This window comes from Juglans regia, chromosome 13 (genome assembly GCF_001411555.2).
Source record: "Juglans regia cultivar Chandler chromosome 13, Walnut 2.0, whole genome shotgun sequence".
NCBI lineage: Eukaryota > Viridiplantae > Streptophyta > Magnoliopsida > Fagales > Juglandaceae > Juglans > Juglans regia.
The window spans coordinates 13,646,717-13,674,423 of record NC_049913.1 but is presented as its reverse complement, the minus strand read 5'-3'; the positions used below and the strand labels follow the sequence as shown (position 1 = coordinate 13,674,423).

General features: G+C 37.2%; 1 protein-coding gene across 1 annotated transcript; it reads left to right on the top strand.

The window, feature by feature from the left end:
- The first annotated feature begins 1,027 nt into the window (after positions 1-1,027).
- LOC108984999 (disease resistance protein RPV1-like) lies at positions 1,028-6,427 on the top strand. The gene is made up of 5 exons (XM_018957122.2): positions 1,028-1,640; positions 2,022-3,129; positions 3,400-3,813; positions 3,962-5,578; positions 5,713-6,427. Exons 1-5 carry the CDS (start codon positions 1,165-1,167, stop codon positions 6,226-6,228), a joined length of 4,131 nt encoding a protein of 1,376 aa, XP_018812667.1. The 5' UTR covers positions 1,028-1,164; the 3' UTR covers positions 6,229-6,427.
- Positions 6,428-27,707: the final 21,280 nt, after the last annotated feature.

Here is a 27,707-nt window from a genome sequence, read left to right as displayed (position 1 = left end):
CAATCGTAACTATTTGTATTTTGTATAATTAATTTAAATATTCATCGTCTTTTCATTTTCTAAATTAGTTATGATATTGAGTTTCTTTCTAAGTTACTTATTGAGTTCCTTTATTTATTTATATTATTTAAATGCTATATTTATTATATAAACTAAATATTTACCTAAATTATTAAGGAAATTTTTGGAAATTAAAAATGGAAGAAATTCAACCACTGTTCGAACGGATAGATAGAGGGCCTTCGAACATGTTTTCTATTCTCGCCATACTTTTATTCATCTAACCTACCAAAATTTTCATTCGAACCATTAAATGACGTTCAAACGGTAACTTCAAACATCCAAATTAACTGTTCGAATGGTTACTCAAATTCCCGCTATAATTTTGTAACTTAACCTTCCAATTTAACGTTGATTGTTCCAAATAACCATTCAAAGGTTTACATTATTTTGCTTCCAACTATCAAGTACCCGTTCGAACGATATTTCAAACAAGGATAAATGTGTTCGTCCCAACATATTCAATACGAACGGAAAATGATATGTTCAAAAGGATAATGACATCTATCAACTTTTTGGGACAAAAACTGATTTTCATCCTTAAGAAACATCTTTTGAGACGATTTTCATTTCATACCGAAAAAAAATTTGATCCAAAAAGGCCAAAATTTCTTGTAGTGCGGTGAACAATTAACGAGGAGTCCAACTCCACTTCTACCTTCATAATTCCAAGCACTCGGCAGTAGGGCAATCCCTGGTTCCCCCCACTGGTTGGATAAAAAGTAACTTTTTTTAATTTTTTAACTCATTTATACCTTGTGCTAAATCAAATGGGAGCGTTTGTAAGACATTTTCAATTTCACCTCTACTTTATCAACTTTACTTTTATTTATACAACTTAGTTATAAGCTGGAGGGGAAAAGATAAAAAAGATGAAAAGAAAAAGAACACGAAGATACTTGTCCTCGTGGACAAAGGAATCCTTGCGAGCCATCATGATCAGAAGCGAGCAGTACCGAATCAAGTTTAGAATATTAACACAACCCATACATGATTTGTTTGCTGTTCCAACATCTTTTCCGAAAGCTAGAGAATACATATCAATTGGAAGCTGCTCCCTTTCTCAAACAATAAACTAGTCTTGATCACGCATACTGCAAAGAAATGGACGAAGACGCCGTTTCCGTCTCATCAACTTCAACTTTCAGGCTCCGGTGGGACGTGTTCCTGAGCTTCAGAGGCGAAGACACCCGCCACACCTTCGCTAACACCCTCTACCGGTCGCTCGAGAAAAGCGGCGTTCGAGTCTTCTTCGACGACGAGGGTTTGCGCGGCGGGGACGAGATCAAGCCGGGTCTTTTCGAGGCCATCGAGGACTCGGCCGCTTCCATTGCCATCATATCCCCGAACTACGCGTCGTCGCACTGGTGCCTGGAGGAACTTTCCAAGATATGTGAGTACCGGAGGCTCCTTCTTCCCGTTTTCTACCGAGTCAACCCGTCGGACGTTCGGCGACAGAAGGGACCTTTCGAAGAACACTTTAGAAACCATGAAAAGACGTATGAGGAGGACAAGGTTAGGTGCTGGAGGAGAGCTATGGAAAAAGCTGGTGCAATTGTTGGCTGGCCCTTCGATAAGAGGTGGTATATATAACTATCTATCCTCTTTGCTTTGTATTTTTCAAAATTTTGGAACTCAATATTGGCTTTGTTCTTGCTAGTTAAGCACTTAACTACATGATAAAAAGACGAGAAAAAGAAAATAATACAATATTCCTTTTGTTTGCAATTGTTGATTGAAATTAAAGGGTTTTTCTTCAAGAGGGGCCAGTCTAGCTTTTCCCTTTATCTTTATCTTATCTCTTGCCGCACAAATGCATTTTTACGTCTTAAACATCAAATTACCGATCATATCAGTTATTACTTTCTTACTGTTTGAAATAAGAACAATTTGATGACATCCTTACTCTCTTAAGTCTTATAATTGACATCCTTAGTTTCTCATTTCTCAATTCTTATTAGTGAAAGCGATGCTGAGGCGAAAGAGCGGTTGATTCAATCTTTAGTCAAAAGGGTGTTGACTGAACTTGCCAATACTCCAGTGGGTCTGGCTACATATACAGTTGGACTTGGTCCTCGTCTTGAAAAACTTATGAGTGTGTTGGATGTTAAATCCAATGGCGTTCGAGTTCTTGGATTATATGGGATGGGTGGGGTTGGTAAGACAACCCTTGCTAAGGCTCTTTGTAATAAAATTGTTGGTCGTTTTGACTGCCTTAGTTTCATTTCAAAAGTAAGAGAGAATTCTGCAAAAGATGCAGATTTAGTATCCCTTCAGAACAAACTTATCCATGACCTTTCCTCGGGTAAGTCTCCTGTGTATTCTGTAGCTGCAATCAAAGAGGTACTTCAGGAGAAGCGAGTTCTTGTTGTTTTGGATGATGTTGGCAATGTAAGTCAGCTTGAAGCACTCATTGGTAGAAGAGAATGGTTTTCTGAAGGAAGTAGAATCATAATTACCACAAGAGACACACAAGTTCTACCCGAGCATCTTGTCACTGCGTTTTATGAGGTCAGAGAGTTGGATTCTGACGACGCACTAAAACTTTTTAGCTACCATGCACTGAGAAGAGAGAAACCCATTGACAGATTTTTTAGTCTGTCCGAGGAAATGGTGTCACTTACCGGAGGTCTGCCATTGGCTCTGGAAGTATTTGGTTCTTATTTGGTGGATAAGAGGAGAAAAGAGGAATGGGAAGATGCTCTGCAAAAGTTGAAACGGATTCGTCCACGCCATCTGCAGGATGTGTTGAAGATCAGTTTTGATGATTTAGATGCAGAAGAGAAGCGTATATTCCTTGACATTTCATGTTTACTCATAATGATGGAAATGAAGAGAGAGGATGCAATTGATGTATTGAAAGGTTGCGGTTTTAGGGCTGAGATAGCAGTCAGAGTCCTCATAACAAGGTCGCTCATCAAGATTACAGAGGACTACACTTTGTGGATGCATGATCAAGTTAGAGAAATGGGAAGACAGATTGTTCTAGATGCTAACCCTCTATATCCCAATATTCCAAGTAGACTGTGGGATCGTGAAGAAATCATGACCGTCTTGAAGGGTGGGAAGGTAGGGCCTCTTCTTAATGATTTCTTTTCTAGTTGGTGAAGATTGATGGTAGAATGACAAACTTTGGGAGACGAAAAAAAAAACTCTCAAGCTTAAATCTTCACACTGTATTCACAGTACCATTAATAAGGAAAAGAGTTTACAGTTTATGTAGACTGCTGAAAATTTAATGATTTTTTGCAAGATAAAAAGAGTTATTCGATGTTGTCAGTTTTCTGTCTTTCAGTTGAGTCCATTCCATTGTTTAAAGAAGTTTCCTTTTGATAACAGGGAACAGGATGTGTAGAAGGGATCGTGCTAGACTTTAAAATGAGGCCCTTTGTAAAGGATCCAAGCGGTGACAGAATTTCTTGGGAAAATTTTAAAAGGTCGCCCAATTTTACTTCTGCGTTGACATACTTGGAAGAAAGGCATAAGAAGTGTCTTGAAACTAAAGCAGAGAGAGCGAGGGAGGTAATACTATACACGAAGTCTTTTGAATCTATGTCTAATCTAAGACTTCTGCAAATCAATTATACAAGATTGGTAGGAAGGTACAAGTATATTCCTGCACAACTGAAGTGGCTACAATGGAAAGGATGTCCTCTTAAAAGTCTTCCTTCAGATTTTTGTCCTCGGGAACTTGCTGTCCTTGACCTCTCAGAAAGTAAAATTGAACAAGTGTGGCGCAGGTACACTAACCAGGTATGCTTCACTTGTCTGCTGCACAAATTTGGTTTTCAAGCAAGACTTGGATGTTCTTGACCTAGGTTAATATGTTTAGGGTGTTTTGTGCTTGCACTTTTTGTCATAGTTCTTTGTGATTGTCACTTTTATACTTCTTGTTGGCCAGGTGGCTGAGAAATTGATGGTTATGAATCTCCGTGGCTGCCATAATCTTGTTGCTACTCCAGATTTCTCTGGACATAAAAAATTGGAAAAGCTTGATCTTGAGCATTGTCACAGCCTAATTAAGATTCATGATTCAATTGGAAACGTGAGTACATTACTTCATTTGAACCTGAGCAGTTGCTGGAACCTTGTTGAATTTCCTGCTGAAGTCTCTGGCCTAAAAATTCTAGAGAACCTCATCCTCTCCGGCTGCTCAAAATTGAAAAAGTTACCAATGGACATAGGTGACATGAGATCTCTGAAAGAACTTCATGTTGATAACACTGCTATACAAGATCTACCTGAATCAATTTTCCACCTTACAAAGCTCGAAAAGCTTAAACTAAACGGTTGCCGGTTCTTAACAAAACTTCCCAACTGCATTGGGAAGCTGTCCTCCCTGAAGGAACTCTCTCTTAATAATACTGCTGTAGAAGAAATACCTGATTCTGTTGGATCTTTGCTAAACCTTGAGATACTAAGTCTAATTTGGTGTGAATCACTCACTTCTATTCCGGATTCTGTTGGCAATCTTATATCATTGGCAAAATTTCTAATACATGGTAGTGCAATCAAAGAACTGCCTGCTTCTATTGGTTCCTTACAATATTTGAAGGACTTGTCAGCCGGGAACTGTCTGTCTTTGAGCAAGTTGCCTGATTCAATTGAAGGATTAGCTTCTGTCGTTGAGCTTCAGTTAGACCAGACACCAATTACAAATCTGCCGGATCAGGTAGGTGCCCTTAAAATGCTGAGGAAGCTTGAGATGAGGAATTGTAAAGATCTTAAATCTTTACCAGAATCAATTGGAAGCATGTTCGCTCTTACTTCTCTGAACATGTCTAATTCCAATATTTCTGAATTGCCGGAATCAATTGGGATGCTGGAAAATCTTGTAATATTCAGATTGAATAAATGTACACAGCTCCGTAAACTTCCTGATTCTATAGGAAATTTGAAGTCTTTGCACCACTTGCTGATGGAAGAAACTGCAGTCACGGAGTTGCCTGAAAGCTTTGGGATGCTTTCAAGCTTAATGATATTAAAAATGGCTAAGAAGCCTCATTTCTTGTCAGCTGGAAACAGGATACCTGAAGAGGATTTGGTTGCAGCTGAACAAGAGAAACATAATCCTTTCAGACTTCCATCTTCTTTCTCTAATTTGTGCTCGCTTGAAGAACTGGATGCTCGTGCTTGGAATCTATGTGGTAAGATTCCCGATGATTTTGATAGGCTGTCGTCGTTGGAGATTTTGAATCTAAGTCATAACAACATTTTCAGCCTTCCGTCCAGCTTGAGGGGTCTTCCGTTTCTGAAAAAGCTTTTATTAACCCACTGCGAGCAGCTGAAATCTCTTCCTCCACTTCCCTCAAGTTTGGTGGAGGTGAATGTTGCAAACTGCACTGCATTGGAAAGGGTGTCTGATATCTCAAAGTTGGAAAGCTTGCGCGAGCTGAACCTCACAAACTGTGAGAAGGTGGAGGATATTCCGGGTCTCGAATGCTTGAAGTCGTTGACAAGGTTGTTTATGAGTGGTTGCAAAGCATGCTCATCTGTGGTAAAAAGAAGGCTTTCTAAGGTTTTCTTCGTCTCCCTTCTGTCTATGTTTAAGCGCATGGACAATCCTGAACTAAGAAGTTGCTCTTTTTACATTATTCTTCATACTAGGAACTATTGTGGATCAATAAGCATGCTGCTTTTCTTTTTTTTCAGGTTTCTTTGAGGAATTTAAGGTCTCTTAGTATGCCTGGAAACAAGATTCCTGCTTGGTTTTCTCAAGAGGTTAGATTCTCAGTGCGCAAAAATCATGATATCAAAGGTGTGATAATAGGCGTTGTCGTCTCCCTCAACCCTCAAATACCTGATGACTTAAGAGATCAACTTCCTGCACTACCATGCGTACGAGCAAATATTGTCAAACTGAATAAACTTTTGTTCAGTACAATGCCGGAGTTGAAGGGAGTTCCAAAGACGAATGAAGATCATATTTACTTGTTTCGATATCCAGATTGTCATCCGTTAGTTTCAAAGTTGAGAGATGGTTATGACATAAACGTGAGAGAGCAAGAGCCACCGTACATCAAGGGAATTGAGGTGAAAAAGTGTGGGCTTTATTTGATCTTCGAAGGTGATGATGATTACGAGGGAGACGAAGAATCGTTGGACAAGAGCCAGTTATCCATTTCTGAAAAACTAGCAAAGTTTTTCAGCTCTCCTGAGGATATATGAAGATCACACCTCTAAATGACCTGGTATTGAAGTCGAGAGCCAGATCATCGTGCAAGAAGAGATGAAGGAAGAGAGAGAGTGGGGAGACTTTTGGAGGCTTGTTCGGGGGTGCTCTCGCTTTTAGAAAAGAAGATGCGTACCTGCAGTGCAACACAGTTCGGATATATGGCACCCGGATAGTGATAGGGTACTTACTACCCATTTACTTTAAGTATTTGCAGTTTTGTATTTTTTTTTATCATTTTTTAAAAATATTTTTTTAACATCTTTAATTATTAAAAATAATTAAAAAAATATATAATTTTACTAATAATCACTTCCTTATTCATTAAGTAAAATAAAAAATAGAAAAAATCAATTACAAAAAAAATAATAAATAGATAATAAAAAGATAATAACCCTATTATTTTCCATAGCAATCGTATGTCCTCTCCTATTTATTTCAATTTCATTGCGTCTGTCCTCGTAAATTAATAATTTAATGTAAGTTGATACAGTAAGTCCTTTATTCAGTAAAATAAATATCACATTATATCAAGCCATACTAATTTATAAATTTATTTTTTAATAAATTTAGCACTATTTTATTACAGAATCTTGTTTTCTATTTAAATATCTATATATTTGTTTCCTCTCTATTAATTTTAAAGAGGAACAGCGCCCAATTTTGTTGATAGAAAAAATTCCTAATACCATAAGGAAAAACCTTGTGGGAGTAATTAAAAACTAGTTGTACAAAACCTTAAACCAAGATTTTAGTAATTAAAAACTATATATATAACCTTATAAAATTCATGCATTATGAAACCATACGAGAACTAAAGCATGACTAGGCCGCTAAAACATAGCAATCAAATTATATGCCTTAATTTTGGTAAGGAAAATGTTAAATGTATTTAAGAAAAACTTATAAAAAATTTATTTCACTACATGTCAATTATTGATATGTTAAAAATCATGAAATTTAAAATTTAAATTAAAAAAAAATTAACAAAATGAGTCTTATAAGTAAAAATATAAGTATATGTAACACTAATCGATTCGCAAACCAGCTAAATCCATCTTATTTTCTCCCCATATACTGCCTTCGAGAGATTAGATGGCAGACAAGATGTGTTCAAATTAACTACCAGCTTCAGCTAGATTTTTTTTTTGTATTTTAAAGAGGAAAGACGATAGATCCAAATTTCTTAATAATCCTCACTTTGACTCAGAAGAATACCACGTACAAAGATAAGAACATGGGATTACAAAAATCTCAACTCAAATACTAAAACCAGGTGGAAGAAAACTTAGTACTACCATTTAACTATCTACACAACACTAAGGTAAACTATATTAACAGTGTCGGACTGTCCTTGTCCTGACTGGGGCCTCCCCCAAACTTTTAGAACATTCTTCATAATTTTATAATGAAAAATGATATGTGCAACCGGTTGGGAGAATCCTTGGAGAATCGGTGCCAGCGTGGATAAGAAACTCACCGTTTCATTTGACCATCCACTTTCAACCTCTTCCTTCTTTTCCTTTTTATTTTTTTGTTAACTCCACTCCAGTTCCCACGAATGCCACTTCCCAAGAAGCCAACCCTTGCAGGATCTTCTGAATGAGTTCTGTAGCCTTGGGGCCAATAGATCCGATCTCTATGATTTCAGAACAATGGGCCATGGTATTTGAGAATGCAGCAAACGGAAGCATGCAAGAAACCCAGAAAGAAACAGAGAGAGTGGGAAAGATTTCACGCAGTTTTATTGCAGGAAGAAACAACAGTTTTATTGTTTATGAGATTTGGGTGAAAAATGAGTGAATCAAAATTTCCAAAAACTGAGATATTTTAAAAAAAAAATCAACAAAAAATAAATAAATCCACTGATTCTGTATTTTTTGGCCGAAAAGGAAATAACTTGGTCTTCCCTATAGCAACTCATATCATCCCAACAACCTTCAGGTGCTGTTTGGATCTTCTTCTAAGTATCGATTCTTAACTATTACAAAATTATAAATGTTCTCCTTGTCTCCATTTTAGATTGATAACTGCAAGATCCTGTTAGAAAAATTTAAAGCTGTCATGGAAAGGATTGAGCCGGCTTTGGTTTTACCTTACCAGGAGGTTGCAGAAGAAATGGAGTTGTTTCGTCGTAGCAATGGGGCAGTGGTGGTCCCATATCTTTTTGGTGGGCCCTCTTTTTCTTAATTCAAGAAATGAATTTAATAACAGCCGGTTGCACTGCGATTCCGCAGGCCGGTTGTACGTAGCAGCGTTGTTTTATAATATAGAAAATTGCCCTCCAAACAATTTATAATCTCCATATGCTCTCTAGGGGTGATACATGCGGGATTCTCCCCCTTCCCACACCCCACCACTGCATTGGAAGGGTTTGCCCCCGGGATATGGTGGGCCCCCATCCGTATGCCAAAGTGCAGGGGTGATCCTTGGCCCGTCTGCCCCACCATCTACCTCGGGAATGGAAACAAAATTCAAACAAAAGTGCAATAAAATATAAAATAAAACAAAAAACCACAACAATAAACAAAATACAAATTAAATCAACAACACAATATACATCGAATGATTTGAATCGAATACAAAAAAAAAAAAAAAAACCTAAACTATTAAAAAAATCTCACGGACTCGGAGAGGGGCCAAGGAGGAGGATGATCAGTAGTAAAGGATGTTGACTGCAAGAGAGAGAGAGGGGGCAGCGGTAGCCATAGAGGAGAGAGAGAAAGAGAATAGAGTTTATGCATGAGGGGATTTAGGGTTAACTCCCAAAACAATACCGTTTCGGCATTCATTTAAAAAAAAAAAAGAATTTCTTCTAAATCTTTTTTTACATATATGTACATATGTAAAAATTCTTCTGATTCAAGGATGTGGCCTCATTAAAATTAAATTATAACTAAGTTTAGGAGAAATAATAAATTTATTAATATGGATCTCAAAGTTTTTTTATCATACAACATTGGACTTCTTAATATGGAATCCAAAATAAAAATGCAAGAAAAATCATTTAAGGTTGATAATCTATATGAAAAATAATTGAGAGGTTTTATCCTTTAGACATTATTGAGCAAGAAAATGTTTATTTAAGGTCTCATTAATTATAGCATTTTATGTTTAATGTGACATGAAAATATCTAAATTTTACATAAAACTTGGTAAACTAAAAAACTCGGTAAACTAGCTTACATACTAGAATAAAAGATGACATTTTAAAAGATCACTTGGTAGTTTCTATGAAGAAAATAAATTCTAAATATTTCGTTACAAAAATAAAAATTGGTGAATATTATTCTATAAAACATTATGATTAGAAATCTGAAACATATATGAAATTGTGTTTTTAGAATTTTATTTCTTTCTCTATGTAGCAAATTATTGAGATCTAGTTTTATATAAGGTTATGTTTATATGATTTTTTTTAATCTCTTTTTATTTTACATAAATGTGTCACACGGTAAAAAAAAAATTGACCCCATCAAAAAAATTACTGGTTCGGCCACTGTATATTAATAAAACTATACAATGTAAAAATGAGTAAGAACTACAATCTATGCCTTGACTTCGGCAATCTAGTTAAAATTAGATCCAGTTTGAATTTCCCCATGCTAATCTAGACAAATGAGAAGATAGAAAAATATTAAAGCTTCAGACAAACTTTTAAGGCCAAATTTGGCTGGACTGATGCAATTAAATTATTGCTATATTGTGAGATGTGCAAACGTCGTGTAATTTTTTTAAAAAAAATGTAATTCATTATTAAAAGATTACACGGTAGTTGTAAATATCATTTCTCGTCGAGAGAGAGAGAGAGCAAGTAATTATACAACCATGCCAAGCAAAAGAAGAAAAAATAAAGGTAATTATTCTTACATTTATAAAGAAGGAAAGCACAACAAAAGAAAATAATTACGAAGGGAGAACCAAAAAAAGAAGAGGGAAGTAAAGAAGCGAATAAAAGGACACCGACAGGACGACGAAACTTGGCTCCATTGTTGTTAGAGTTCTTTTTTTTCTTTTTTCTTTTTCATATCACATTTGGCGACATCATCCTTTCCCACGTCAGTCCTCCAAATCCAGATCCAGTGTGTCCCGTTCTTTGTTGAGCCCATTCCATTTAATTCATTTTCCTGTCATTTGAGCTTCTTCGTCCCCTTCCATCGGCCTGTAAGCCACCTTTTTCTTTTTTCTGTTTTTCCATTTCCACTTTCATCGTCGTCCCCTGTTTTTATTTTCTGCTTTTCCAGTTAGCATATAGTTGTCTTCCTGTTTTTCCCACATTACAGAGGTTGTGTTTTCTTTTGAATTAAATATACTACCAGTTGAATGAATTTGAATATTTACCTACTTCGGATTGAAGGATACTCCTAGTTGTGAGGACAGCAAGAAACGAAGATTGAAATGGGGAGCTATAAAGAAAGTCTTCAAATAGGCAGTGTTTACTGGTTGTTGCTTTTGCTGGGAGACAAATCCAGCACACAAAACTCACTGAAGGGTTGTCTACTGTAATTCTAAGGACTATGATCATCAATTAGTGTACTTCTTGAAATGACACACTCTTTATAGTGATGGTTTTCACGTGAGTGATAGTTGAGAAAGTGTCAAGAGACACAACCTTTTGATATAGTCAAAATGTTGTGTCACTTGTTAATGGTCGTGTCATTTGTCAATCATTGTATTACTAATAGTTGTGCCCCTGCCAACCATTGTCTCATGGCTTATAAATAGGGATCATTGATGCACTATGAAGGCATTCAATTCTCTTTGTCTATCACTAACTTATGAGACAAATACCTTCATGAGAGTGTCATCATATTGTCGAATTTACATTTGATTTTCGTACTTTTTTGTTCTTCATTTTTCTACAGTGGCATCAAGAGCCAAGTCATGACAGATGGAATATTTTTGCACATTGAGAAGACGATCAATAAACAAGTGTTTGGTTTGGCAACCACACTTGCATATTATAATCATCTTTGAAGGCTTTCAAATCCAAGAGAAAAATTCTTCCAAATTACAGTGGGAGACCTAGAGTATACTGGAAATTTTCAAAATCTTATAAGTTGTTATTATTTTGAAGAAAATTATTGGCACATTCTTACACAAAAGAATATGCATTGTACAATTTTTCTACACCGACTAGTACTGTTCCGGCAGGTCGCGGGAGCCCATCATTACTACCGGACTTTCTCTTTTTACATTATTCTTCGTACTAGGAACTATCGTGCAAAGCTGTTTTTTTTTTTTCAGGTTTCTTTGAGGAATTTAAGGTCTGGCAGGGGGTGGGATGAGACACAAAATTCTCATCTCATCTCATCTCATCATTATACATTTCTCAAATCCTCATACAAAATATAATAAACAATTCAACTTTTTCAAATCGTAAAATAACAATAATAATAATATTAAAACATAATATTTTAAACTTTCAAACAAAACACAAAATTTTCATCTCTGTCCCCGAACCTGCCATAGCCTGAAACAAGATTGCAGCTAATTGGTTTTCTCAAGAAGTTAGATTCTCTGAACGCAAAAATCATGATATCAAAGGTGTGATAATAGGACAACATCTCCCTCAACCCACAAATACCTGATGACTTAAGAGATCAACTTCCTGCACACTACGTATACCATGTGTACGAGCAAATATTGTCAAACTGAATTATAAACTTATGTTCAGTACAATGCCGGAGTTGAAGGGAGTTCCAAAGATGAATGAAGATCACATTTACTTGTTTCGATATCCCTAATTCGTATGTGCTATAGTGCTTGCCCGTTTCTCATTTGCATCGTCCACTACCCTTCTCTTCGCCACTACTCTCTGGTCGCTGCCCTCAGTCCGACGCCGATGCCGAAGCAAGCATCTCAATTTGACGCCGACGCTGACTCAACCATCTCAGTCCGACACCGACGTTGACGTAGCTCGAATCACACCCTTCTCTTCCTTGCTGTCCCTCCCTTCCTTCTCATTTGCACCGCCCCTCACTTCCCCTCTCTTCCTCGCTACCTCTGTTTGCACCGTCCAAATCTCAGTCCCACGCCAACGCCGATGCAACCAGTTGTCCAATTAGTTTCTGGTTTCTTGCATACCAGATGAGGAGAGGTTTGCCAATCAATTTCAATTTCACTTTCTTAGATAGACAAATCAGGTGGTTCGTTTCTTACAGCCACAATCAATTTTATACAAAAATGATATACCAGAAATTGAAAGGCGACGGAGGTCGGGCTGAGCTTCAAGGGGTTGTGAGGGGGCTGAGAGGTGACAGAGGTTGGGTTGAGCTTCAAGGGGGTGCGAGGGGGCTGAGAGGCGACGAAGGTCGGGTTGAGCTCCAAGGGGGTGCGAGGGGGCTGAGAGGCAACGCAAACCGCTTCAGATTGAGCTTCGAAGGGGCTGAGACGCGACGGAGGTTGAGCTTTGAGGGGTCGCGAGAGGGCTGCGACGCGACTAAAAGGGCTTGCTTGGGTGCGACGCCGATGTTGTTCGGGTGCGATTCGTGGGGCTCAAATTGGGATAAGGGAGATGCAGGGGTTTTTGCACTCTAATGCATCGCGAAGGGAGATGCACAATTCTGATGTATTGCTGGTCCAGGATAAGTATGATAGAGGCACTAGGTGTTGGCATGTGATTGGCGGGCTGTTATTTGCCTAAAACCAGCCCGACCGGTCCTAAGGTATTCTCTTAATAATATGATGTAGCTTGATACATTAAGTTCTTTTTTCAGTAATATAAATATCACATTATATCAAGACATGCTAAATTATAAGTTTCTTTTTCTAATTTTTGTTGTTTTATAAATTTAGCACTATTTTATTAAAAAAATCTTGGTTTCTATTTAAATACCTATATATTTGTTTCCTCTCTATTAGTTTTAAATAGGAACAACACCCAATTTTATTGATAGAAAAAAATTCCTAATACCAAAATAAGGAAAAACCTCGTGGGAGTAATTAAAAACTAGTTATATAAATCCTAAATGTTGGAAATATTTTCAAAATAAATTGTATATTATATATATATATATATATTTTACTTATAATATTTTAAGATTTATTTTTAGAAGTTATGAATTATTTTCAAAAAAGAGAAATTATGGAAAGTTTATAAGTTATACTTATAGTTATAATATTTTGGGTTTACGTGCATGCCATAAGTCTCTCAATGGCTAGGGTTCATGAAAAGGTAGGATTTTTAATTATTTGTAGAAAGGATGGCCCCCTACACGGGCCTGGGCATGTGCGGCCCGGCCAGCATGAGGTGCATAGCGCATAGGAAGTAGTTGGCCAAATAAAATACAAAGAGCGGTGCTACTCTGCCGCCTGAGTAGCATCGGTTGCAAAATCAACTTTTTTTTTTTTTAATTTTTCTATTCATATTTTTTTAATATATTTAAATATTTAAAAAAAATACACCAATACATTTAAAATCACTTCTTTCATCATTAAGGTAAAAATAAAATAAAATCACTGAGCGGTCGAATGGAGCAGTAAGGATTGGGCGGCATAGTAGTTTTTTCCAAATACAAAAGTCGCACTTCTTGGGTTTCAAACCCGTGCGACTTTGTTGGTAGGGAAGCAGCGTGGCTGTTTGACCAAGTCCAACTTTTGTCTGACTTGGTAACATGTACAATAAATATACTTGTTCAGTTTAGATTTTAGAAAATTGAAAAGTTACAATTTTTCATTCACATCGTTTAGTTATCTATAAATAGATCCATTGACCTACGAATTTAATCACAGAAGACATTTTTTATTTCTTCAAAACTTGTTATTAGGATCTGTTCATTCTGTAGAGAAGAAATTTCTAATGTCTTGGTTGAATAGTAAAATTAGAGGGTTTTCGGGGTCTAATTTCTTGTGTGCATAACTCAGTTAGACAAACAGACTTGTTTTAGACTTCATTATATCTTGAAGGTAAATTCGTTTGTAACCCTTGTGCAAATTGTTATTGGTGGGAGTAAATATTTTTTTAAGGAAAGTGACATTATAACGAGCCTTGAAGCAAACTTTTCACTTACTATTTTTTTATTTGGAGCCCATTTTGCATCCAACACTAAAACCAAGATTTTAGTAATTAAAAACTATATAACCTTGTATATACAATTCTTCATGCATTATGAAACCATACAAGAACGAAAGCATGACTAGGATAAAATAAAGCAATCGAATTATATGCCTGAACTTTGCAAACCAGCTAAATCCATCTTATTTTTTCCCCGTGCTGCCTTCGAGAGATGAGAGAGCAGACAAGATGTGTTTGAATTGATCACTACCTTCAGCTACAATTTTTTATTTTAAGAAAGAAAGACGATAGCTCCAAATCTATTAATAGTCATCACTTTCGACACGGAAGAATACCATGTACAAAGATAAGAAGGTGGGATTACAAAAATCACAACCAAAATCCTAAAGCCAGGTGGAAGAAAACTATAGTACCATTTAACTATCCATACAACCCTAAAAGGTAAACTATATTATTATTAATAAAACTATACCATGTAGAATATGAGTAAGAACTACAACAAGGCAATTCAACCAAAAGCTTATTGGAGAAAACACCAACACAGTCCTGAATGAAGTTGTTGAGGCTGAGGCTCATGTAATGTCGGAGGAAGGGGTAATGGTAGACTTAAATGTTACTCCTAAGGCACCAAAATTGCTGAGCTCCTTTCAATCCAAAGAGGTGGAGGGCCAGTTCAAGGTTATTTCTGAAGATGATGAGGAACAACAAACCCTGTTGTGCAACTCTTTTGCATCCTTACAGACTTGGAATGGGTGCTTACTGCTCTAATGAGGATGCTCAAGGGAAGATTTTAGGTATTATATAGTGAGGAGATTGGTTTTCATGTGGTGCAGGTTTCTTCTCAAACCATATCTGGGCTTGTGAGGTTTTCGAATAATGATCATTTGTTATCAATTGTTTATGCAAGATGTCGCTACTTGGACAGGAGAGAGCTATGGTCTGAGTTGTCTAATTTACATAGCCTGGGCAAAAATTGGATAGTTAGTGTAATACCCAGGCCCCTGGAACCCAAGACCAAACAGTATGGAAACCCAACCTTTTATGAGGGAATGACGCCGTTTTAGTAAGATCTTTCCCCTCACATTTCGGTTGCTTTCCCAGATTTCTTCTCTTTCATTTCTATTTTCTTTACTCCCGAAGTTTACTCCACCCTGGTTTCCAAAACATCCACATCTCTACGGTTTTTCTTCTACTCCTTATCCTCATATCACAACTCCCCTCTACAGAACATGCTCTCTCCCTCTGATAGCCACCGTGAAACGTCAACTTTCTTCTCACCGCTGCCATCTTGCACTAACGATGTGCAGACACCTGAAAACCACCATGCATCACTGAGTATAAGCCGCCATCTTCTCTTCCTTTCAAGTTGTGGTCACCTGCCCTCTGCTTTATAGCCCAACCAAAGCTTCTCGCTCCGCCGTTGACCATCATGGAAATAGCCCAAGCACACGGCTCAACGTCCGCAGAAGGACCTCTGTTTTGGTCAAGCCGAGACAGAGCACCCACTCTCTCAAACTTTTCCCCTTTGTGTTCGGCTCATCTCGTTTTCACTCTCCTCATCTCTCTACTATTGCTGCCCTTACACGCTAGATGACTGCAGGTCACCGCCGTTGCTCAACCACTATGCTGCTGCCCATTATCGAACTACCGCAACAACCCTTGCCCTACACCACAAAAAAAAAAAAAAAAACATAACATGGTTCCGTTAAACACAGCTTCCATGCTAGCTACACAGTCACTTGTCGTTCGTGCGCCGTAGCCCAGCCGTGAACCCGCAAGTGGAGCCACCGCATATCGACTCCATGGTCGGAGTACAACCCCCACGTTGCATGGTCTGTAACTCCCTCTCCCTCTTTCTCTTGGATTCTATCTCTCTCTTACTCTCGCTGTCAGTGCACTTCAGCGAAGTCATACACTGTAGATCTAGTCCAGCCGCTGCTTTCATCGTCCCTAGCCACCCCTCTTGGTGAGTATGGACTGATCCTTGCGCACAATTTGAATCTGAAAGTTATAATCTCATAGTTCTTTCTTTGTTGTGACCATGCATGCTTTACCCAAAAGGCCCATGTATATATTTTTATTTCCCTATACACCCGTGTCATCAGATGGTCCAAAAGGCATATTTTTGTAGAAAATATTTAAAACTTTATTAGTTTTATGGTTTGATTTTGGTAGAAAATTGCAAATGCTTAAAATTATTTTTTTTAAAACACTTTAAGCCTATCATATGAAATAAATCTTGGATAGTTTTAAATTAGATATAATGAGTAATTTATGTTGATTTTTAATATAAGTATTATTAAGAATATTTTATGAATTAATATTGCTTAAGAAATTTATGACTTCCTACTAGATTATATGTTGGCAGTATTAAATTAGTGTTTTAATAATAGTTTATTGAGATATGAGTTTTAATTATGATTGTGTTAATTTTCGAAATGAGTTTAAGTTGTTTTGCCATACTTGATAAAATTATATTATAATAAGTTAAGATTATTTTTAATGATAATATATATATTAGATTTATGATAACTATACAGTTATCAAAGCCAATTCTGTAGTATGAATTTAAGTAGATGGAGAGTTTTAGCAGTTCTTTTAGAAGTTTAGTAACGTTTAGTATTCCGTATAGGTGACGACTGGTATTCATTCAGCATGATTGTGGAAAGATTCAGAAAAGTTAAAAAGTCTAGGTAAGTGAGGTTCATATGGTAGATTTGCATAAAAAGAAATGAACTGAGACTGGTTTGTAAAAATGTGCATGTTATTTTAAAAAGAAAACATGAAAAACAATCTCAGTATATGTTTTACATTCACTCATGAGATATGTATGAAAGAAAAAAGAAATGTTTTTGACATGAATAGTGTAGACATAAGTAATATTTGATATGTTTCTAAAATGTGCAAAAGAGTGAATACGATATCTGTAAATTTTTGTACATATGATATGAAAATGATTTGGGTTTGTTTATAATCAAAAGAAAATGATATGAATATGTTCAACACGTAGTTTGATATGATATGGATATGAAAAACCTTTGGCATACTTATATGTTTTGATTATGATTCTGAATATGATTCTGATATGATGATATTGGTTCATGTGATATGATTGGTATCAACATGATATGATATGATATGAGTGCACCCACTTTGGAAACAAAGTGGTCTTTTATGTGTTCTTTCTTGTGTGCACACTCGGGGCTCCGAGATTGAAAAATGGGAAGTTTCACAATATCATACTGCCTGGTTTGGCCACCAGGGATAGCACAACTTTACCACGGGGGTTAAACATGATATATGATTTGATATGATACAATACTATATGATATGATAAGATGAAAATGTTCAATTATATTATGTCAAAGCATTTTTTAATATGAAAAGTGTCTTTAAATATGAACAGTTGGTTTTTTAGTATGAAAAGATTGAAAAGTCGCTCTGATTTTCTGATAACACGTTTATGAAATCTGCATATGAAAATAACATGTTTTGTTTCTGCATACTAAACTTTCTGAAAAGGCTCATGTTTACATACTAGTATATGTTCTCTGCTTACTGAATTGTTGATAACTCACCCCTTATCTCCATAACATTTTTCAGATATTTTGATGGTATAGCTGGAGATCAAGACTAGAAATATTGTATAAGGCTGCGTGAGCATAGTGGAATAAGTACAAAGATGGTACTTTGGTTATCTGAGCATTTTATTCAATAGTTCTATTTTTGCTTTGTTGATTGGGTATTTTGGAAGGTTGGGGTTTATTTTGAAATTTAAATTATTCATATTGGAGTAGTTGATTTGAAACAATAAGTTGTGTGTGTCATTGAAAACTTTGGAATCTATGACTATATGATTGAAACATGATTTTGAGTGACTTGTAGTAACTCTCCGACACATCCGGGACCGGGGCGTTACATTTAGTGGAGACTTCAACAACCGACTGGAAAAAAAATTGGGGGCATTCTGAAACCTAGAGTTGCTATAAGTGACATTAATGAATTTATTCAAAATGGCAGAATATTGGATCTCTTTTTTGATGGGTCAAAGTTTTCTTAGTGTAATGGTAGAGAAGGGACTCGGATATTGGTGAGACTATACAGAATTCTTGCTAGCCTCGATATGGTTGTTGCGAACAAGTTAAAAGCGAAATATCTTCCAAAAATATGCTCGGATCATAGCCCTATGATAATTTACTGAGATGATGCTTTTTCCCCCATATGGCCTTTCTCCCTTCAGATTCCCTAGTGTAGTGAGGGAAAGTTGGACTCAACCATGTTGGAGCATAGCATCCAAGATTGAACAAATGGAATTGAAGTCCAAAGCAACACGTGTTAAAATGAAAGAAGAAAAGAGTCAGTTAGTTAGTTTATCTTTTTCTTGTATATAAATACAGAGTCCTCATTTGTATGACTCTTATGCTTCAATTCGGAGTCAATTACTTCTGTGCTCTCCATTGCCAAGCATGGCAAAAGTATTTTCCTTGTTGATTCAAGAATATAGTCAACGACAATTGCATTATTCTATTGAACATGAAACTCATGCTTTGTTGGCCAAGCAAACTAGTCAGCAGCCTAAAATCTTGAAAGACAAGCAGAAGAAATCTTCCCTGTACTGCACTCACTGTGGATACAACGGACACACTGTGGAGAAATGTTGTCAGCTGCATGGCTATCCCCCTGGTTGGATTGGACCTAAAGGAAAGCGCCATCCACCTACTGCCAATGCAGCAATTTCTAATGAAGAGGTCTACACTTCCAACAGTAACGAGAACCACAAGTTTTCTAACTCATCAAGAATTTAACAAACTTTTAGCACTTGCTAATTCAAATACTATACCCACTCAAACAAATTCCACACCAGCTGTGAATCTTGCCACTTCTCTGGTAACCTTCTAAACTCTTCCTGTTTTTCTGTTTCTTCAGTCTTAGAGCATGAAATTTCATGGATATTAGACACTGGTGCAACAGATCATATGATCTGTTCACCTCTTCTGTATTCCTTTACACCTAAACCTATTGATACTCTCATTAACCTACCTAATGGTCATTCAGTTCCTACCAATTACATTGGTACCATTTGTCTTTCTGACACATTCTCTTTGAATAATGTGTTAGGTGTTCCTAGCCTTTTTTTTTTTTTAAGAGCCGATAGCCACACACATAGCAGCCTCATCCCAAGTTTATTAATAAGCTCTCACTTGTAGCGGAGGACTACCGTGGAAACAACATTAAACTTGGGGGTTTACAAGATATAACGCTATAAACTAACCCAAAACCAAGTGTCAAAACAAACCAATAAACTCAATAACAAAACCAACAAAAATCAAATTCTAACAAGCCTATATTTTATTATGATTTTTTTAAAAAAAAAAAAAAAACAAAGAAAACAAACTAGCCAAATCTTACATAAGGAAGACCCAACTTATCAGTCTTCAACATACCTTTCAATAAATGAGGAAGATGAGAAAAATTATCCCAAGTCGCACTAGTACCTTTAGCACCCATCTTCGCCAAAAAATCAGCTAGAGCATTACCTTGTCTAAATACATGGGAAATAGAGTAGTTCAAACCTTCAAGAATACCAACAATTTCCTCCCAAAAATCTTCAAAGAACCAAAGTCCACAATGTGATTTATGAACCCACTGAACAATAGTCATAGAATCTAGTTCAATGTCAATATGAATTAAACCCAAATTCTTCACAAGACGCAAACCAAAAAGGAGTCCCATCCCCTCAGCATAATTATTCGATCCCAAGCCTAAATGTTCTGAAAAAGCTCTAATCAAATTACCTTTATCATCTCTAATAACCCCTCCAGCTCCTGCACGGCCCGGATTCCCTAAAGAATTTCCATCCACATTAAGCTTGATTCGGCCTCCCAAAGGTCGAATCCATTTCACAATGCATATAGATTTCCTTTTAGGCCTTTTTATTGGAATATAAAGACTTTGCAAAATCATCTCATCATCATGAGATAGCGAGGTACCGGGTTTAATTTTTTCACCTACTCTCCCAAAACCCAAAACAAAATATCTCTCCAAACTGAATTGACAGACTCTTGACTACCCTCCATGCGGCATTTACATCTTCTTAGCCATAATCTCCAAGTGATGATAATAGGCATTAAACCCAAAATCTGTCCAAATTGGGAACGTCTAGAAGCCTTTCTGAACCACATAGATATAGTGTCATGCCAACTTTGCGAAAGAAAATATGGCATACCGACAAGCATAGCAGCCTTCTTCCATATTTCTCATGCAAACTCCCCCCAACCAAAACATGGTTTTGATCTTCATAGTAACCAATCCCGCAACAGTTACACTAGGAAGCTATAGGAATTCCCACCTTAATTAACCTGTCATCAACACTTAAAGATGAATTAAAAGTTTTCCAAGTAATGACAGAATTTTCTGAGGTAATGTATTATGCCAAAGCCAATTTGTCCATTGTATTTTAGGAGACCGAACTCTCAATATGTTCCATGCACTATGAGTAGAGAAAGCACCATCTAAATTCCCCTTCTAAACTAAAATGTCATTACCTGTTTTAGCATTACACACTGTACGCAGGATCACAGCCACTAGTTGCTCCCCAACTAAACTTTGAAGCAAAGCAACATCCCACCCAGAATCAATTCGACAGTCTTTCACACGAAGATTAGGAAAATTAGAAATGGTAAAATTATCACAAAGTGGGCCCTCTTCTAAGCAATTATCCCACCAAAAAGAGATATTTCCATCCTTTATTTTCCATTTAGAGTTTCTAAGCACATCTGGCATACAAGACATAATTTTTTTCCAAAATCTACTTCCTTATGCCTGCTTGACAATGGAAATATGATTATTTTTGACATATTTTCCCCGAAAGAACTTCGACCAAAGGGAATTATTCCTTATGACTTTCCAGGCAAACTTCATATGAGCAGAATTTTGAACATCTTGAAGATCCCTTAGACCGAGACCTCCTTCCTGGCATGGCTTGCAGATATTCTTCCAAGAACACCAATCTTTCTTCAGTTTCCCCTCTCTAGAACCCCAAAAGAAATTATTCATGCATTTATGAATAGTGTGAAGAACTGAAAGCGGAGCATGAACTATTGATAAAGTATGAACAGGAATACTTGCAAGGACATGCTTGATCAAAAGCAGCCGATCCCCAGTAGACAAAAAATTATTTTGCCATCCCCCTACACGGCGTCGGATATTACTCACCATCTCATCAAGATGAATAGCCTTTAATCTTCCCGAAATAATGGGAATACCAAGATATTTGAAAGGCAAAGTTCCTTCAACAAAACCAATGATATTGAGAGTAGATCGTCTTCTATGCAAAGAGATACTTTTAGAAAAAATAATAGAAGATTTATCTTTGCTAACTTTTTGGCCCGACCAAACTTCATAGGTGGCTAATATTTCAGAAATAGCTTTTATGGAAGCTTTATTTCCCCTAGTAAAAATTACAATGTCATCAGCATAAAGGAGATGAGAGACAATAGGCGTACCTCTAGGATGATAGAATGGAAGAATCTTGCTATCCTGAAAAGATTTCTTAAGCATGCGAGATAGAATTTCCTCCACCATAATAAAAAAAAAATGGTGAAAGAGGATCTCCTTGCCTCAATCCACGACCAGCTGGGAAAAAACCTTTTGAAATACCATTCATCACCATAGAGAACCACGGAAAGCGAACACATTGATTTATAAGGCCACAAGCCCTCGCAGAAAAACCCAACTATTTAAAGATGTGTAGTAGAAAATCCCAGTTGATGCTATCATAGGCCTTAGCAATATCAATTTTCAACACCACATTGCCTCCCCGATTAGACTTATTAATACTATGAGTCATTTCCTGAGTCAAACTAATATTTTCAAAAATACTTCTTACAGGAATAAAGGCACCCTATTCTTGAGAGATAAATTTTGAAAGAAAAGGAGAAATCCGTCTAACCAAAATCTTGGAACACACCTTATAAATCACAGTGCACAGGCTAATAGGTCGGAACTTATCAAAACTTTTTGGGTTGTCCACCTTTGGAATCAGAACCAAGGACATAGCCGAATAGTACCTTGGAAGAGAGGTACCCTTGAAGAAATCCTGAACAGCATCCACCACATCTTTTCTGACAATATCCCAACAAGATCGGAAGAAACCAGACCCAAAACCATCAGGCCCTGGACTGTTATCAACCGGGATAGAAAAGAGAGCCTCCTTTATTTCTTGGATCGAAGCGAGCTTGCAAAAATTAAGATTGTCCGAGACAGAAACCATCGGATTCACAAGATGAGACAAATCCGGTAATGGGCCATTTTCCTTAACTGCAAGGAATTTAGAGAAATAATTAATAGCCTCATTGTGAATATCTTCCAGAGAAGAAAGTTTCCAACCATCGCTAAGAGACATCTCATGCACCAAACTGTAATTATGGCTTTTCAACGCAGGGAAAAACTAGATATTAGTATCACCATTTTTTAACCACACTTGTTTACATTGTTGAGCAAGCCGCTTAGATTCTCTCTGTTGCCAAAGGTTTAACTCCAAGCGAGAAGTCAATAAATCAATTTCATCACCTTCCGAGTGCCCATGTTGTAAAACTTCCTCTAATGCTTCTATACAAGCCTCTAACATACTGATATTCATATCAGTTCTACCAAAGGAAGTTTTATTCCATGCAATTAGACAACCCTTTGTTTTTTATTAATTTTCTCGCCAATCTAAAAAGGCCCTTATCATATATATCATCTTCTTCCCAAGAGTTTTTAACACAATCAAAAAAGGAGTCATGAGAAATCCACATTTGCTGGAATTTAAAAGAAGAGAATCCATACATGTCCATCACCTTATCCATCCAAATAATCATAGGAGCATGATTTGAATTTGTCCGAGGCAAATACTGCATATGAGCAGTAGGAAAATCCATAATTGCAGTCGAATTCAAAAGCATTTTGTCTAATCTTGCCCAACTACGAGACAATCCCGCATGACCATTACACCAAGAGAAAATATTTCCAAAAGACCCCATTTCTGATAAGCCAACAGAGTCAATGAAGGAATTAAATTCCTCCATAGCTAGAAGAGCCCTGGGTCTTCCACCTCTTCTTTCAGAATCGACTCGGATGATATTAAAATCTCCAGAAATCAGCCAAGAAAATCCACTCGGCACATTAGAAGCTAAAGTTGCCCAAAGGTCCCTACGTTCATGTTGAGTACAACGTGCATAAACAAAGGAAATGTATAAAGGAGTACCAGACTCAGAGTATTCCACTGTAATATGTTGAGGGCCTTGGTAAATGATTTTGACATGAGAAGCCTCTTTCCATAAAATCCATAATTTACCATTTTCAGCTTCATTAGAAACCCCATTTAGAAAACAAATAGAACGTTGCAGACTCCACATTCTATTTTCAGAAAGAAAAGGCTCAGCAATAGCAATAATACCAGGTTTAAATTTTCGGATCAACTTACACAGCCGCAATTTAGAGGTACCTAGACCTCGTAAATTCCAATAAAGGACTGAACTTATCATAGATTAATTTTGAGAGGTCTGCTTCGGGACCTTGTAGAGTGCCTCATTTTCAAAACTTCACTATTCCTGTAACGCCCCAAATCCGGATGGTCTGGAGACTTACTACCTGTCTCTTAAGAACTTATTTTCCAACACAACTAAAATAAAACTCAAATCTTTAATAGCAAAACTCAATATCAAGAGTTCTAAATAACCACCTTGAAAACTCCACAAAGTCATTACTGCAGCTAAAATAAACTAAGGAGTCCGTAATCTCTCGGTAGTCATAACAACCCAACCAATAATTTCATAAATCTTACTGAAACTCAAGATATTAATAAAACTCAAAGACATTAAAACTAAGAACACCAGAAGTCCTTCTTCTACCAACATCTCCTCAGCTTAAACACAAACAGCAATCTAATCCAGGTCCTCATTTGAACTCTCCACATCATCTGAAAAATATTATAATGATAGGGGGTGAGTTATCAACAACTCAGTAAGCAGAAATCATATGCTAGCGTGCAAACATGAGCATTTACAAAGTAGAGCATGCAGAACAAAATATTTTCCAGAGTTATCATGCAGAACAGAACATATTTTCAAAAGTAACAGAGCGATGGTTTTAAGACAAGTAAAACCCATAGTGCTTTGGCATAACATAAACTGAGTATCATCATCAGATCAAAACAGAGCAGAGACCATGTTTCACCCCCGTGGTAGGGTTGTGCTAACCCCGGTGGCCAAACCAGGCAGAGACAGAGGTGAAATCTTTCCTTTATTCTTCTCGGAGCCCCGAGTGTGCACACAGGAAAGACCACAATAAAATCACTTTGTTTCCAAAGTGGGTGCACTCAGAGACAGAGAAGTTGGTACCAACCCAAACAGAGCAGAGCATAACAGAGCAGAGCATAGCAAAGTAGAGACAGAGTCAGATACGAAAACCAGTACACCATGCCAAAGGTTTTCAGATGTTATATCAAAATAATACAGAGTACCAAAACAGAATCAGACAGTTTATACACTCTGAACACAAAAGCCAGAACATCTTTCTAAATAAATGCACAACTTTTCATATTCTCAATATCGCTCTTTTTCCAGATTTCAGAAACCACATGACAGAATTTAGCTCATGTCTACACAATGCATGTCAGAACATATTTTCATTTTCCACACAGATTTCATGAGTATGCAAATAAACGACCGAGGTTGGTTTTGTTTTTCCCAAGTTCTCATTTCATCATAAAAATATGCAAAGTTTTCAGAAAATCAACCTCAATCTCAATAATTCGTGTAAGGTCTAGCATAGGAACCCCGCTTACCTGACTCCTGCAGCGCATTATCTATGACTTGAATACGGTCTCTATCCGTCTCGTCACCTATTCATAAAAACAATATAAACTAAATATTAAAGTCCAACAACACAAAATTGATCTTAGACAACTTAAGACCCAATTTCTAGACCATAATTCAGCAAGTTTAATCCAACTCAAACAACCAAATAACAATCTGGACAGCCCACACTTCGACCCAAAATATTCTATACCAATCTCAGTATTGTCCAATACAAGCATCAAAACCAATGTCAACTCCGATTATCACTAACTCACACTTATTTCAGCAGCTCATACTCCCAAGCAATCGTCAATAATTTAACCAAGACGACTCTACACACTACTCTCTCTCCGTTCACAACTCCACAACAGGAAAAAAATATCTCAACACTTCTAGATGTTAAAAGGCCCCAACAAACCCTTCTAAACATTTCCAAAACATCAAACCAATCATCCAAAAATATATCATCACTTCCTAAAAATCACCAATATTCACCATGACCAACGTCAAACTCAAAACACCAATATTTAAACCCGAAACAGCCAACAAATTTCATAGCATAAACCAATCTCACACAAACAACTCCATCATCCAATCCAACCGATCTCCTTACTCCTCGGACTCAGTCCGGCACAACCAATAAATTCACAGTAAATATGAATTAGCGCAGAAATACATTTAAATATCAAAAGTTCTTTGGGAAAATACTTACAATGCTATAATATAATTTTTGAAAGATCACAGAGGTGCTAGAAGCGGCAACGCAGCAACAAAACAGTGCCAAAAGCACTGTGGCCGTGGGTCTCAAAAATCCACTTTTGAACGGGTGTAAACGAAGACCTAAGATTGATAGGGTAGGGCTTAGGGATGTCGGTGAAACTAGTGGTGGTGGTGGTTGGCCGTGGGTGGCGCGTAGAAGGCGGTCGAAGTCTAAAATACCCAAAACGGAAATATTGATGGTGTGGCTTCACCGGTGACAGATCGGAGGTGGGGTTGGGTCCATTGAGTTGCTAGGAGGTCGAGGATGATGTGGTGAAGAGATGGTGGCCGAAGGTGGCGCGACAGCAACACAGCAGCGCAAGGAATGCCGCGGCTTCGTGTGGTGCGTAGAGGCTAATGGTAGCGCGGCTGGGGCTGGAAACCGGAGGGGCAGGTCGCCAGTGGGTGGGGGTGCTAGGAAGCCGGGCGGTGTCGACCACCGCCGGCGCACGGTGGCGCTGGGGTGAGAAGGAGGATCGGATGGAGAGAGAGAGAAAGAGAGGGGGGGTTTGCGGCGCGCGGGGAAAGACCAGGAGAAGAAGAAAAAAAAAAGAAAAGAAAAGAAAAGAAGAAAGAGAAAGGAAGAAAAAAGAAAAGAGGAAAGAGAAAATGTAGGAAAAGAAATGAGGTCCAATCCTCACATCTTGGGTCACAAAAAATGATCCAACGGAGACGATTTTAAAACAGCAAGTGAAATAAAATAATTCAAACGCAGTGATTAAAATGAAAATAAATAATTAAATCCAACAAGAAGTTAATTTAATATGAAAAGAAAATTAAATGCATAACAATAATTAATATTAAGGAAATATGTCAAATTTAATTTTTACAAATTAAAAATCATAAAAATAAACCCACTAAAATCTGAAAATTTAAAACAAGATAATCTAATTTTGAAATTAATAACAAATAATCATTCAATTAAAAAATATACTAAAAATACGGGGTGTTATAATTCCTGGATTTGTTTTCATTATCAGATGCATATATTTTTTCTTTACACATATGCGCTAGTTTATCCTCTCTGTCATTGTCAGAGCTCATGATACACATCTCTTGTGCATCATTCATCTCTATAGTATCTCCAGATATAAGAACATCTGGAAACTGGGCTTCATTTTGCAGATTTATGATACCATTAGCGTCAACATCTCTCTCCACAAGTCTATCAGATAAATCATTATCCTTATTTAAAATAAAATCAGAAGCTATAACACTACCCAGCGTATGATTCTCACCTACCTCATGCACACAAGAAGGCACTAGCATCGCGTGCTGCCCACTTGCTTCATTACCCTCTTGCTCCAGGTCGTCCGTATGCAACATCTTGTCCCCCATGATTTGAACACGTGTGATTAATATTAGAATGCCTCAGCTCAACCAACACCCCCGCTGAATCATCCGAAGAAATCTTTCCATCACCGACACAATTTACAGTCATAACATCATCTTCCTCATGTACAGGCAATTCTGGACTAACATTCTGAACACCTGCTTCATTAGCCTCATCCACCCGGTCCTGCGTATGATACATCTTGTCCCCCATGATATCAAAAGGCCTCATCTCAACCAACACCCCTATAGGATCATCAGAAAAATTCTGTCTAGCACCAACACCATCTACATTTAAGTTGATAACCGTATGACTCTGCAGAACCTCCTTCCTTAAAGGAAGAGAACTAGGTTCACCATTCTGAATGGTGTTAGCCATATCAGTTTCATCCTCAACCTCCTCAATAATTATAGGTTGGTCCTGTGTCTGAATAATCAATTTTTCTTTTCCTTTCTCACTGCTCTTAGGTAAAGCTTTCCCCAGCTCCTTTTTCTGGTCGAAAACACCATGCTCAATCCTACTAGC

Bases quoted from the DNA above. Each gene is read 5' to 3' on its own strand.
- LOC108984999 (XM_018957122.2), top strand. From the start codon at position 1,165: ATGGACGAAGACGCCGTTTCCGTCTCATCAACTTCAACTTTCAGGCTC. The intron at 1,641-2,021 runs GTGGTATATATA...AATTCTTATTAG, and splicing joins GGCTGGCCCTTCGATAAGAG to TGAAAGCGATGCTGAGGCGA. The intron at 3,814-3,961 runs GTATGCTTCACT...CTTGTTGGCCAG, and splicing joins GGCGCAGGTACACTAACCAG to GTGGCTGAGAAATTGATGGT.